The sequence below is a fragment of the Ranitomeya imitator genome, chromosome 1, assembly GCF_032444005.1.
Source record: "Ranitomeya imitator isolate aRanImi1 chromosome 1, aRanImi1.pri, whole genome shotgun sequence".
Lineage (NCBI taxonomy): Eukaryota > Metazoa > Chordata > Amphibia > Anura > Dendrobatidae > Ranitomeya > Ranitomeya imitator.
In genome coordinates this window covers 215,248,804-215,263,832 of record NC_091282.1, presented here as the reverse complement: position 1 = coordinate 215,263,832, position 15,029 = coordinate 215,248,804, and the positions used below count along the sequence as shown (strand labels likewise).

The 15,029-nt window shown below is 40.9% G+C and overlaps 1 protein-coding gene across 1 annotated transcript in view; it reads left to right on the top strand.

Moving 5' to 3' along the window:
- The window catches only part of MARCHF3 (membrane associated ring-CH-type finger 3), a 278,549-nt gene that overhangs the window by 165,390 nt on the left and 98,130 nt on the right, over window positions 1–15,029 (top strand). The window contains exon 3 of the mRNA XM_069753900.1: window positions 11,933–12,137. Coding sequence (XP_069610001.1) covers window positions 11,933–12,137 — 205 coding nt within the window. The remainder of the gene's footprint in view (window positions 1–11,932; window positions 12,138–15,029) is intronic.

Below are 15,029 nucleotides of genomic sequence, written 5' to 3'. Positions count from 1 at the left end.
GACAACTGAGCTAAATCAAGAAATACATTTTTTTCACAAAATATTACAAAAATAAGTAAATACAATCAATACAGAAACAATTAAAAACCGGAGACGACACCATAGTGCCACATCCATGCAGGAAAAAAGTAAAAAAGTAAGTACCGTATATACTCGAGTATAAGCCGACCCGAGTATAAGCCGACCCCCCTAATTTTGCCACAAAAAACTGGGAAAACTTATTGACTCGAGTATGAGCCTAGGGTGGGAAATGCCTCAGCTACCGGTTAATGTCAAAAATAAAAATAGATACCAATAAAAGTAAAATTAATTGAGACATCAGTAGGTTAAGTGTTTTTGAATATCCATATTGAATCAGGAGCCCCATATAATGCTCCATACAGTTCATGATGGGCCCCATAAGATGCTCCATATTAAAATATGCCCCATATAATGCTGCACAAAGGTTAATAATGGCCCCATAAGATGCTCCATAGAAACATTTGCCCCATACAATGCTGCATAAAGTTTGATGGCCCCATAAGATGCTCCACACATTATGGCCCCATAAGATGCTCCACACATTAGGGGCCTCTTGAGATGCTCCACACATTATGGCCCCATGAGATGCTCCACACATTATGGCCCCATAAGATGCTCCACACATTATGGCCCCATACATTGTGGCCCCATGAGATGCTCCACACATTAGGGGCCCCATGAGATGCTCCACACATTATGGCTCCATACATTGTGGCCCCATGAGATGCTCCACACACTAGGGGCCCCATGAGATGCTCCACACATTATGCCCCATAAAATGCTCCTCATATATGCCCCATAAGATGCTCCTCATATATGCCCCATAAGATGCTCCATACATTTGCCCCATTTGCTGTTGCTGCGATTAAAATAAAAAAAATCACATACTTACCTCTCTTCGCTCAGGCCCCCGGCACTTGCGATAGTCACCTTCCACTTTCCACTGCTGCGCGCTGCTCTATCTTCCATCCTCCGCACTGACTGTTCAGGCAGAGGGTGGCGTGCACACTAATCGCGTCATCGCGCCCTCTGACCTGAACAGTCACAGCCAGAGGACCGAAGACAGAGCAGCGCGCAGCGATGGAACGTGGAAGGTGACTATCGCGCAATGCTCCCCCTCCCCTGATATACTCACCTGCTCCCGGCGCGGTCCCTGGAAGCGTCTCACTGTCAGATGGTCTCCGGGAGCCAGCGGCATCTTCCTGTGTTCAGCGGTCACGTACCCCTCATTAGAGTAATGAATATGCGTGCATATTCATTACTTTAATAAGCGGTACCACATGACCGCTGAACACAGGAAGCGCTGCCCGGAGACCATGGGACATGCAGGGACAGCGCCAGGAGCAGGTAAGTATATCACAGCCGCCGCGCCCCCTCACCCGCCGACCCCACACTGACACTGACTCGAGTATAAGCCGAGAGGGTCACTTTCAGCCCAAAAAAGTGGGCTGAAAATCTCGGCTTATACTCGAGTATATACAGTAAGTAAGTAATAAAAGTTAAAGTCCAATAGGGGGACAAATTAAAAAAAAGTACAAAAAAGTAAAAACAAATTAGTAAAAATATTTGTAAAGATATCACAAAATAAAAAAATGAAAATAATATTATACCTATAAATACGTATATTTATGGAAACAAACAAAAAAACACACAAAAAAGTGCACATATTTTATATTGTCGCTTCTGTAATGACCAAGCCTATAAAACTGTCACACTAGCTAACCCCTACAGTAAACACCATAAAAAAATTTAAAAACGTGGCAAAAACAATGCTTTTTCATATTACCGCCAAACAAAAAGTGCAATAAAATACGATGAAATGGAAAAATAGTATCACTCAAAATGTCATCTTGTCCCTCAAAAAAAAAAAAAAGACACCATACATCTCCAACAATAAATGGTACCAATAAAAACGTCAACTCGTCGCACAAAAAAGCACTCCCTCACATGACTTTATCAGCAGATAGAAATAGCAGATAGAAAATATTATAGCTCTCAAAATATGGCAATGCAAAAACTTTTTTTTTAAATGCTTTTTAGTGCGTTGATAGTGGCCCAACATTAAAAAAACTTTATAAATATGATATCACTGTAATCATCCAGACCTGAAGTATAAAGTCATCTAGTCACTTATACCGCACGGGTAATGGCATAAAAAATAAATGGAACAAATTCTTCACTTGCTGTTGATTTCTTCATTCTGCCTCCCAAAGATCGCAGTAAGGCTTGGTTCACTTTTATCCTGTTCTCTATGCTGAGCACTTACACCGGGTTTTCTGTGTAAATGTCTAAAATTCAAGTTTCAGACGGAACCCCCATCTAAAGATTCCCGATAATGAGGCAGAAGGCAATTCTGTCTGTTCTATGATACCATGGTGTCCTTTTTTTTAAAGCATGCATAAAATTATGGACAGCCACAATTTTTTGCACCTCTGATAAGGAGGACACCACTTAACTGAGGCCAAACAGTGTCCAGAGTAAGTATGCTGCCTCATTATAGTGAATAGATCACTCAAAGAATTCATCTCAATTCCGTTATTCAGAGATTTAGTTAGAAACCCCGAAGTACTGTAAGTGCTCAGCATAGAGCGCAGGATAAATGTGATCCAAAATGTTATGTAAAATGTTCCCAGTAAAAGTTTCAACTCAATCAACAAAAAAGCACCTTCCCACTCAGGTCCATCATCTTGTCCATGGAAATAAAGGGGGCTTTCACATTACAAAGGCTCTGGAGAAGCACTATGGTTTCACCAAATGAAATCCAGCAAATTATTAACTGCCAAATCTAAATGCCCCTTCTCTTCTGAGCTCCATTGTGCCTGAACCACACTTAGCACTTAGGGGCTCTGTATATGGAGTCTACAGAGGGCTGGTTTCTATATATTGTATCGTAATGGTTGGGACACTATCTATGCACCTCTTTTTCATCTAAAAAGTGCCGTTCTTCTTTTTATCATAGAGAGATACAGTTTGTAAAGTTGGGTCACTTATGAAAAGGTTCTGTTGCATTGGCATTTCAGGGCCTCTGCATGTGACATGGCACCCTCAAACCGTTCCAGCAAAATCTTCACTCTAATATAGTGCTTCTTTCCTTCAGAGCTTTGCGCTGTGCCTCTAGATAAATTCCTTCAGGGGTCTAGTTTCCAAAATGCGTCACTTGTTGGGGGTTTCCATTATTTAGGCACATCAGGAACTGTGCAAATGCAACATGGCATTCTCTATCTACTCCAGCCAATTTTGCGTTCCAAAAGTTGAATGGCGCTCCTTCCCTTACGAGCCCTGCACAAACAGTATTTTTGTACCACATATGGGGTATTGGTGTACTCACGAGAAACTGCACACCAAATTTTAGGGTATATATTCTCCTGTTACACTTTTTAAAATGCAAAATTTGGGGGTAAAGCAATATTTTGTGTGAAGAAGAAACCTTTTCCTTCTACATTGCTTTCATTCTGATAAAGACCCTAAAGGGTTTATAAACTTCTTGAATGTAGTTTTGAGCATTTTGAGGTGTGTACTTTTTAAAATGGTGTAACTTTCGGGTATTTTGTGCCACATAGGCCCCTCAAAGTCACTTCAAGTGGGATGTGGTCCCTAAAAAACTTGTTTATGTAACTTTTGTTATAAAAACAAGAAATTGAAGATAAACGGTTAACCCTTCTAACTTCCGAACAAGAAAATTATGTTTAAAAAATGATGCTGATGTGAAGTAGACTTGTGTTAAATGTATTTATTAAGTATTTTGCATGATATAACTATCTAGTTTAAGAGCATACAAAATAAAAGTTTGAAAATTGCAAAATGTTCAAATTTTTTGTCATTTTTTATTTTTTCACAAATAAACGCAATTATATCAACTAAAATTTACCACTAACATGAAGTACAATATGTCTTGAAAAAATTATCTCATAAGCACTGGGGTATGTTGAAGCGTTCCAGAGTTGCAACCTCATAAAAGGACACTGGTCAAAATTGAAAAAATTGGCCTGATCAAGAAGGTGAAAACAGGCTGGAGGGTTTGGAGGGGTTAAAGTCCACCTGTCATATTTTTGCCCTTGTGGCCAGCTCATCTAGGCTGTTTTGTAATATTATATCATCAAGTTGATTTTATAGTATGCCAGTACCTGTGTACTGAAGATGGCTATATCTTCAGTGAGCACCACTTACGCTATTCGCTGCATGTTCTTGTGGTGTATCGTCAGATTTTATATATAGGATACCAGCAGTGCCAGTGTTTCTTCTATTTGGATATTGATTTTCAGGTATCCTGCAAAGATCTTTGTCATCGACACTTTTATTACCATCCAAAAGGTTATCAATAAAGAGATTAAAAGAATTGGACCCAACATATAAATATTTGTGGTACTCCACTGCTGAATGCATGCCAGGTTTGCCTAGGTCTACAGATGGACCACCGTTCAAGACGGTTTTATTCTTTTAAAACATTTATTAACACAATCTCCAATTATCTGACCATTAAAGGGTTGTCCACTACTTTTATATTGATGACCACTCTTGAGGATACGTCATCAATCTTTGATTGGTGGGGTCCAACACCTGGCACCCCTACAATGATCTGTTCTCAGTCTTGGTGGCAGATGGATGTAAGCACAGCTCTGTCAAATGTTAAGTTGCCGCTGGTGGGTACTGCAGATTTATTCCTATAGGTCAACAATATAGTAGAAGTGGAGCAAAGCTTTAAGAAGACATTTGAAGAAATATATTCATTCAGATCACTTACTGTAACTACTGACTAATAACATGACAGTGACAAAAGCCACAAAATACGGAATATAATTGACCCTAAGGCAAAGCTAACTTTAGAGGGCTAGTACACATATTTGTCATATACTTATGCCCTAATTTGATCAGTATGGCTTTCCAAATCGATATTGAACTACAATTTCTTCTTTTTACTGAAGAGCTGAGTTCTTTTGAAATCTTATTTCAACATTCATGTTCATTGCAGATTTTTAGTCTCAGAGAAACGGAGGTCTTTTAAATTCTTTTGCACAGATGTCAAATAACATTAGAAGCTTTGCTGACACCAATGTGTGCAGCAATTCAGAATGAAGATACTTTTCTATATTAAAAAAAGGAAGTATCTTCGCTGGCCTCATTTCGAAATGACATGCCTTCAACCAACCGTGACTACTAGAGTGGAAAAATGCCATTAATGGAAATGCATTACCATGCAAGCCACAGAATTCCGAGTAAGGTCGCAATGCTCACATATCATGCCCTCGTCTCAGGGTGAACTAATGCATCGTTCCTTATAATGGCAGTTGATATTATATTCTTTTTATCTGCCTTAGTGTATCTATGTATAAAAGAAAACCTAAAAGTGGCTGTTTGGTTAGAAAACCCATATTTCAGTAAATAGATAATGGTCCCCCATTCAGGACCCACATCTATTAGCCGGAACAGTGATCTGATACAAAGGCTATGTCTCTTTATATGCACGGCACATTCATGCATTGGATTGTAAGAACTGATTAATGCATTGATTTTGTTTTTACAGTGGGGCTGCAAGAAATTGTACATTTGCTCCTGCTCACAACCGTTTTAATCGGACGAGTCCGTGCAGTCCGTTGTTCTGACCGATTCAATGCTGCCATGCACATGTCCAATTTTTGCTCGGACCGAGAGATCAAAAGAAAAAACGTTGCAGCAAGCATGATTTGCGCCTGAGAATCAGATTGCACTAACCCATCAATGTCTCTGGGTCCATGAAAAAAATCATACAGCACTTGGATGACATCCGCTTGCTGTCTAATTTTCACAAACTGACATAGTGGAGAAACTTTTTTTTTATTTCTCTCCACCTTTGAGAAAATCGCATCCCATGCAGGTTCAATTCCCCTAAGGGAACTAACAAATACAGTATAAAGTTCAAAAAAATGTTTTTATAAACATGAAAAATAAAAAAAAAATTCAAGTCCGACCCCCTTTTGCCCCTTTAAAAATAAAGGAAGAAAAAATACACAGATTTGGTATCGCTGCGTTTGTAAAAGTCCAATCTATCAAAATATAAAATAGATTAATCTGTTCGGTAAACGGCCTAATGAGAAAAAACAGAGAAACATCAGAATTGTGTTGTTTTTTTTGCTCCGCAGCATTGCAATAGAAAGCGATAAGAGGCGATAAAAACGTTATAGCTCACCCACAATGATATCAATAAAATTGTCAGCTCAGGGTTCAAAAAATGAACCCTCGCCCAGCCCCATATCCCGAAAACTGAAAACGTTATGGCAACACAAGCACTTTTTTTTTTCAACACACTTGGAATTTCTTTCGGTCTTTCCAGTTCATCACATGATAAAATGAATGGCGTCATTCAAAAGTACAACTTGTCCTGCAAAACACAAGCCCTCATACAGTTATGGAAAAATACAAATAAATTATTGCTGTTGGAAGAAGGGGAGGAAAAAATGAAGGCGAAAACAGAAAATAGCCTGGTCATGAAAGGGTTACAGTTGGCAAGTTTGTTTATACTGCATGATAAGGCTCCATTAATTTTCAGAAAAGCGACAGCTGCACAGCAGTGGGGGAATTCTGGAATATCTCAATGATATGTTTAACCCTGCTGTTCTGTTGGTCAAAAATGACCGACCTTGAACTTCAATATTCTTTAAAATATTCAAGATGCGGCTCTGAAACCCGTGGCCGACCGACCCATCCTCATTTAAGTCAATCAACCACAAGTTTCAGAACCGCATCTTGAACACCCCAAAAAATACCAAAGTTCAAAATAGGTCTCCCCAGACCGAACAGAACAGCAGGGTTAAAGCTTAATAAAAATGAAATCCCTATTAAGGGCCTAATAAACTTAATATAAAAGTTGGCTGTTATATTTATATACATCATTTACTCTAAAGTGTGCAAACAAATCTGTAGCATCAAAATTGCCAATATGCAACAGCCTATTAAAAAATGTTACAACTACATTTACAAGAAGGTTTCAGGAGAAGAGCAGCATCCTAGCTGTACTAGAAGCAGAGCTAGCGTGTCACATTCTCACCATGGTTTTACTGGCTGTCATGTAAAAAAATATCTGCAAAAATGGGAAAGCCGATTATCCAGGGGATCAGCACATCGCTGTTAAGCCATATAAATATGCCAGCTTTGAGTTTCTGTGAAAATTCTTTTAATATTTCCAACCCAGAAAATGAAGAACATATTTAATGGAGTTATTAAAGGGAACCTGTCACCCTCAAAATGGAAGATGAGCTAAGCCCACCAACATCAGGGGCTTATCTACAGCATTCTGTAATGCTGTAGATAAGCCCCCGATGTTACCTGAAAGAGAAGAAAAAGAGGTTAGATTATACTCACCCAGGGGCGGTCCCGGTTCTGTTTGGGTCTGATGGGAGTTGCGGTCCGGTCCGGGTCTCACATCTTCGTAGGGTGACGTCCTCTTCTTGTCTTCACGCTGCGGCTCCGGCGCAGGCGTACTTTGTCTGCCCTGTTGAGGGCAGAGCAAAGTACTGCAGTGCACAGGTGCCGGGCCGCTCTGACCTTTCCTGGCGCCTGCGCATTGCAGTACTTTGCTCTACCCTCAACAGGGCAGATAAAGCACGCCTGCGCTGGAGCCACAGCGTGAAGACAAGAAGAGGACATCATCCTATGAAGATAGGAGGCCCCGGACCGGACCACAACTCCCATCGGACCCAAACAGAACCGGGACCGCCCCTGGGTGAGTAGAATCTAACCTCTTTTTCTTACCTTTCAGGTTACATCGGGGGCTTATCTACAACATTACAGAATGCTGAAGATAAGCCCCTGATGCTGGTGGGCTTAGCTCATCTTCCATTTTGGGGTGACAGGTTCCCTTTAAAAGGGACCCCCAATGATCTGCTGGAACTAGTCCTGAGTGAATGTGCTCGGATAAGGTCTTGGCATGCTCGGGTGCAAATCGAGTGTCTTCGATGTGTTCGAAAAAATATGTTAGAGACCCCGTTGCTGCATGTCTCACCACTATTCGATAGCTGTGTCACATGCAGGGATTGTCTGTTTGTTACACAATTTCAGCATGTGTTGCGAGACATGCAGCTGCAGGGTCTCGAAACATATTATTCGAGCATGCTGAAGACACTTGGATAGCACCCGAGCATTCAAAGACCTTATCTGACCACGTTCGCTCATCACTAGCTGGAACCCTGCCTCTTCTATATCTTGGGTGGAAATTAATCATATATGGGTAACCTGTAAACCTGTATTATATGTTCCTTGTTTTGCAGTACGTCTCAATCTGATTTAATATTCATCATTGCTTTTGCTCCTGCTTTTTGTCTATTTTTATGTGTTTTGCATCTTTTTTTTTTGCTCCCAATTCATTATTTTATTTACCGTAAGCCTTTTTTTGGAGTCTATTTTGTATGTGCTGGCACTTTTTTCCTCTTTGAAGGCAGAGTTTAGCGATTTTAGATGTTTTTACTTGATTGATCAATTGGAACATTTTAAGTAGTAGCCAAATTTGGCACAACTTCACTAACTCTTCTTAGCCCATGGTGTATTTTTGAGCACACCAGTATTTTGGGCCAATTTTACACCTTTTTGCAAAATCTTTGACCTTGCCAAAAATTTGCAAAACCAGTTCAAACCAGAAAAAAAGAAAATTTTTTGCTTTGCGCCAAATTCACAAATTGCATGTGCTGTTTTGAAGAATTTGGTGCCAAAAACAACAACCATTTCCACATTTCATGTCAAAAAATGTCAACTCATCCCACAAAAAACAAGACCTCAAATGACTCTGTGGACCCAAATATGGAAAAATTATAGCTCTCAAATGTGGCAACGCAAACACTATTTTTTGCAGTAAAAAGCGTCTTTCAGTGTGTGACCGCTGCCAATCATAAAAATCCGCTAAAAAACCCGCTATAAAAGTAAATCAAACCCTCCTTCATCACCCCCTTAGTTAGGGAAAAATTAAAAATTTAAAAAAAAAATTCTTTCCATTTTCCCATTAGGGTTAGGGTTAGGGCTAGGGTTAGGGTTGGGGCTAAAGTTAGGGTTAGGGTTGGGGCTAAAGTTAGGGTTAGGGTTTGGATTACATTTACGGTTGGGAATAGGGTTGGGATTACGGTTAGGGGTGTGTCAGGGTTAGGGGTGTGGTTAGGGTTACCGTTGAGATCAGGGTTAGGGGTGTGTTTGGATTAGGGTTTCAGTTATAATTGGGGGTTTCCACTGTTTAGGCACATCAGGGGCTCTCCAAACGCGACATGGCGTCCGATCTCAATTCCAGACAATTCTGCGTTTAAAAAGTATAACAGTGCTCCTTCCCTTCCGAGCTCTCCCATGTGTTTACCCCAACATATGGGGTATCAGCGTACTCAGGACACATTGGACAACAACTTTTGGGGTCCAATTTCTCCTGTTACCCTTGGGAAAATACAAAACTGGGGGCTAAAAAATAATTTTTGTGGGAAAAAAATTATTTTTTATTTTCACGGCTCTGCGTTAAAAACTGTAGTGAAACACTTGGGGGTTCAAAGTTCTCACAACACATCTAGATAAGTTCCTTGGGGCGTCCAGTTTCCAATATGGGGTCACTTGTGGGGGGTTTCTACTGTTTACGTACATTAGGGGCTCTGCAAACGCAATGTAACGCGTGCAAACCATCCCATCTAAGTCTGCATTCCAAATGGCGCTCCTTCCCTTCCGAGCCCTCCCATGTGCCCAAACGGTGGTTGCCCCCCCCCCCCACATATGGGGTATCAGCGTACTCAGGACAAATTGGACAATAACTTTTGGGTCCAATTTCTCCAGTTACCCTTGGGAAAATACAAAACTGGGGGCCAAAAATTAATTTTTGTGGAAAAAAAAAGAATTTTTATTTTCACGGCTCTGCTTTATAAACTGTAGTGAAACACTTGGGGGTTCAAAGCTCTCACAACACATCTAGATGAGTTCCTTAGGGGGTCTACTTTCCAAAATGGTGTCACTTGTAGGGGTTTCAATGTTTAGGCACATCAGTGGCTCTCCAAATGCAACATGGCGTCCCATCTCAATTCCTGTCAATTTTGCATTGAAAAGTCAAACGGCGCTCCTTCCCTTTCGAGCTCTCCCATGCGCCCAAACAGTGGTTTACCCCCACATATGGGGTATCAGCGTACGCATCAAAGCCGGGACATGTCAGCTGTTTTGAACAGCTGACATGTGCCCGTAATAGGCGTGGGCAGAATCGCGATCTGCCCGTACCTATTAACTAGTTAAATGCCGCTGTCAAACGCAGACAGCGGCATTTAACTACCGCTTCCGCAGATCGCTGCTATGTAGCAGAGCCGATCGTGCTGTGCCTGCTTCTAGCCTCCCATGGAGGCTATTGAAGCATGGCAAAAGTAAAAAAAAAAAGTTTAAAAAAATGTGAAAAAAATAAAAAAAATATAAAAGTTTAAATCACCCCCCTTTTGCCCCAATCAAAATAAATCAATAAAAAAAAATCAAATCTACACATATTTGGTATCGCGGCGCTCAGAATCGCCCGATCTATCAATTAGAAAAAAGCATTAACCTGATCGCTAAACGGTGTACCGAGAAAAAAATTCGAAATGCCAGAATTACGTTTTTTAGATCGCCGCGACATTGCATTAAAATGCAATAATGGGCGATCAAAAGAACGTATCTGCACCAAAATGCTATCATTAAAAACGCCAGCTCGGCACGCAAAAAATAAGCCCTCAACCGACCCCAGATCACGAAAAATGGAGACGCTACGAGTATCGGAAAATGGCGCAATTTTTTTTTTTTTTTTAGCAAAGTTTGGAATTTTTTTTCACCACTTAGATAAAAAATAACCTAGTCATGTTAGGTGTCTATGAACTCGTACTGACCTGGAGAATCATAATGGTCAGTTTTAGCATTTAGTGAACCTAGCAAAAAAGCCAAACAAAAAACAAGTGTGGGATTGCACTTTTTTTTGCAATTTCACCGCACTTGGAATTTTTTTCCCGTTTTCTAGTACACGACATGCTAAAACCAATGATGTCGTTCAAAAGTACAACTCGTCCCGCAAACAATAAGCCCTCACATGGCCAAATTGACGGAAAAATAAAAAAGTTATGGCTCTGGGAAGGAGGGGAGTGAAAAACGAACACGGAAAAACGAAAAATCCCAAGGTCATGAAGGGGTTAAACATTCAAAAAATTCCTGTGAAACACCTGAAGGGTTAATAAACTTCTTGAATGTGGTTTTGAGCACCTTGAGGGGTGCAATTTTTAGAATGGTGTCACACTTGGTTATTTTCTATCATATAGACCCCTCACAATGACTTCAAATGTGATGTGGTCCCTAAACATAATGGTGTTGTAAAAATGAGAAATTGCTGGTCAACTTTTAACCCTTATAACTCCCTAACAAAGAAAATTTGGGTGCCAAAACTGTGCTGTTGTAAAGTAGACATGTGGGAAATGTTACTTATTAAGTATTTTGTGTGACATATCTCTGTGATTTAATTGCATAAAAATTCAAAGTTAAAAAATTGCAAAATTTTCGAAATTTTCGCCAAATTTCCGTTTTTTCACAAGTAAATGCAGGTAATATTAAAGAAATGTTACCACTATCATGAAGTACAATATGTCACGAGAAAACAATGTCAGAATCACTGGGATCCGTTGAAGCTTTCCAGAGTTATAACCTCATAAAGGGACAGTGGTCAGAATTGTAAAAATTGGCCCGGTCATTAACGTGCAAACCACCCTTGGGAGTAAAGGGCTTAATTAACTGGAATTGATAGTTGTAGGGAATTGTGATTTCTATGTTTTACATTCGCTGCAGCTAAATTCTCAACTGTACCTGGAATTGATCCAAATCAGGATATAAGTATGTTATAATCTGTTGTTATACAGACGACATAGATTAAAAATATCTATAATGTCAGATTCAAAATAAAAGTATGTTGTTTTTCTTACAGCACTTTCAATGATCGCCCTATGTGCAGGATTTGTCATGAAGGAAGTAACCAAGAAGACCTTCTCTCCCCATGTGAATGTACTGGAACACTAGGGACAATACACCGCAGCTGCCTAGAGCACTGGCTTTCATCCTCCAACACAAGCTACTGTGAACTCTGTCACTTCAGGTTTTCTGTGGAGCGCAAGCCTAGACCATTAGTAGAGGTTAGTAAATAGTGCATAATACCAAACTTACTAACGGATACTTCCAAAAACGAAACTGGAAATGATAGAAAGCAAGTTTTTGGATTTGTCTATTACCACATCATAAAACTTTTGGATGCAGATTGTTGGCTTCAGAAGTCGAATATCCGTCGATATTCTGATATGTCTTTTTTGCTGGGCTGAAGCTTGATGCTTCATCATCCAAACTTATTAGGATAGGGGATAACTTGCTGATTACTTGGGGGCCACCCGCTAGGACCCCCAGTGGGAGTGAGGCATGGTTAAAGTCACCCTGGGCATAGTCGGCAACAGATACACTGTATGACAGACAGGCAGTCTGTAGTGAATAAAGACTAAGATTGAAGACTGTGGTCAATATTGAATATGGCAGTGGGCATCATTATCTGAGCGCACTGGGGTAGGCAGTCACACTATACTCAATAGGGAAATAAACCAAGGGCACACTGAGTATTCATGTGACATGCCTCGTTCTGCAGATCAATCTATGCATGCAGGCTGCAGGGCAGAAATTTGGGTAGGAAGGTGTTTGGCCAGAAGCGGGCCAACAGCCCATTTGTCTTTTCCATTTAGAGGAACAGAGATATTGACTTCATGTACAGAAAGGATTTGTTGCATTAATGATGCAAGCTAAAGCAAAGGGGCCCCACTGACTATTAAGGGGTTCGTCTGAGTTGTGATTTGCATTAGTGTTTACAAAGGGGGAAAAAAAAGTCCTGCAAGGAAAACTTTTTCTTCCGTTGTAAAAACTGGTACAAAACAGAACAACGATGGACCCCATAGTAATCATTAATGACGCCTTTACTTCTGTTCACATAACTGATTCAAATGAATACTTTTGCTTGATTATTCTGTTTGTTCCTTTAAATGTGAATGTGAACTTATCCTTACTATACATGGGTATTTTCTTAACATACGGCACATGTGATTAGGGACTTAGGCCTCTTTCACACTTCAGTTGTTTGGCGTCTGTCTAAAACCGCCATTTTCCTCAAATAACGGATCCATAATTTTTTTTTTTACGGATCCGCTATTTTCCCATAGACTTGCATTAGCGACGGATTGTGACGGATGGTCGTCTGTTCCATCCGCCATGCGACGGATCCGTTGAAATTTGGCGGAAGTTGTCTGGACATAGGCTTCTTTCACACTTCAGTTGTTTGGCGTCAGTCACTTCCGACATAGTGACGGATCGACGGATCCGTCACAATTGTTGAGAAAACGGTTCTAACGGATCCGTTTTTTTGACGGATCCGTTACTTGGGGGTTGTCTGGGAAAAGTATCTACTTGGATACTTGGAGCATGCGCAATTGAAAAAGCGGATTGGGGCGACGGATCCACCGAAATGGCGGTCGCGACGGATCCGTCGCGATCCGCCATTTCGGCGTTGACAAAAAACGTTATAATGTCCGTCTATGTCTAGATGACGTCCGCCAAATTTCGACGGATCCGTCGCATGGCGGATGGAACAGACAACCATCCGTCACAATCCGTCGCTAATGCAAGTCTATGGGAAAATAGCGGATCCGTAAAAAAAAAAATGACGGATCCGTTATTTGAGGAAAATGGCGGTTTTAGACTGACGTCAAACAACTGAATTGTGAAAGAGGCCTATGTCCAGACAACGTCCGCCAAATTTCAACGGATCCGTCGCATGGCGGATGGAACGGACGACCATCCGTCACAATCCGTCGCTAATGCAAGTCTATGGGAAAATCGCGGATCCGTCAAAAAAAAAATGACGGATCCGTTATTTGAGGAAAATGGCGGTTTTAGACTGACGCCAAACAACTGAAGTGTGAAAGAGGCCATAGACGGACATTGAAACGTTTTTTGTCAACGCTGAAATGGCGGATCGCGACGGATACGTCGCGTCCGCCATTCCATAGAATGGCCGCCTATGGGCGACGGATCCGTCGCGACCGCCATTTCGGCGGATCCGTCGCCCCAATCCGCTTTTTTAATTGCGCATGCTCCAAAAAGTATACTTTTCCCAGACAACCCCCAAGTAACGGATCCGTCAAAAAAACGGATCCGTGAGAACCGTTTTCTCAACAATTGTGACGGATCCGTCGATCCGTCACTATGTCGGAAGTGACTGACGCCAAACAACTGAAGTGTGAAAGAAGTTAGCTGTTCAAATACTGGTCAGAAAATACTTGCCTTGTCCCAGGTGCTGAAAAACCATGCTACTGTCACTCCTTATGTAATCAAATCAATGATCCATAATCAATATGTGCTAACCATACTAAACAATTCCGTCAGTGCCACTAAGCGCTAAAGACAGCAGTGAGACTGAAAAAGCACAACATAACTCATAGTATAAAAATTACATCTTTTATTGAACCCAAAATTAAAAACACATACCAATAACAAAAACCAAAAATATCTCAGTAAAGAGGGACCATAGGGGTTACTATCCACATTAAGCGTATAGTTATAGCATAATAACCAAAGGACAGGCTAAATCAATAACTTAGATTCCAATGCCTCAATACTGCTAAACAATCATAAGGAGAGAGTAGGAATCAAAAGCCCACTACCTAACCGGCTCTATGGCAGCCCCAATTCCCCTTTGCCATTCATCTAAAATAGATAAGCAAGAGGCTTTTTAAGAGCCATAGCCAGAATGAAGCCGGACATACAAAATAAACATAGCTATGCTTACATCGCTAAGTGGAGAGTCCCGGTCCCTCGTCCCCGACGCGCGTTTCGTCCTCACTTCATCAGGGGGCGTAGCTATGTTTATTTTGTATGTCCGGCTTCATTCTGGCTATGGCTCTTAAAAAGCCTCTTGCTTATCTATTTTAGATGAATGGCAAAGGGGAATTGGGGCTGCCATAGAGCCGGTTAGGTAGTGGGCTTTTGATTCC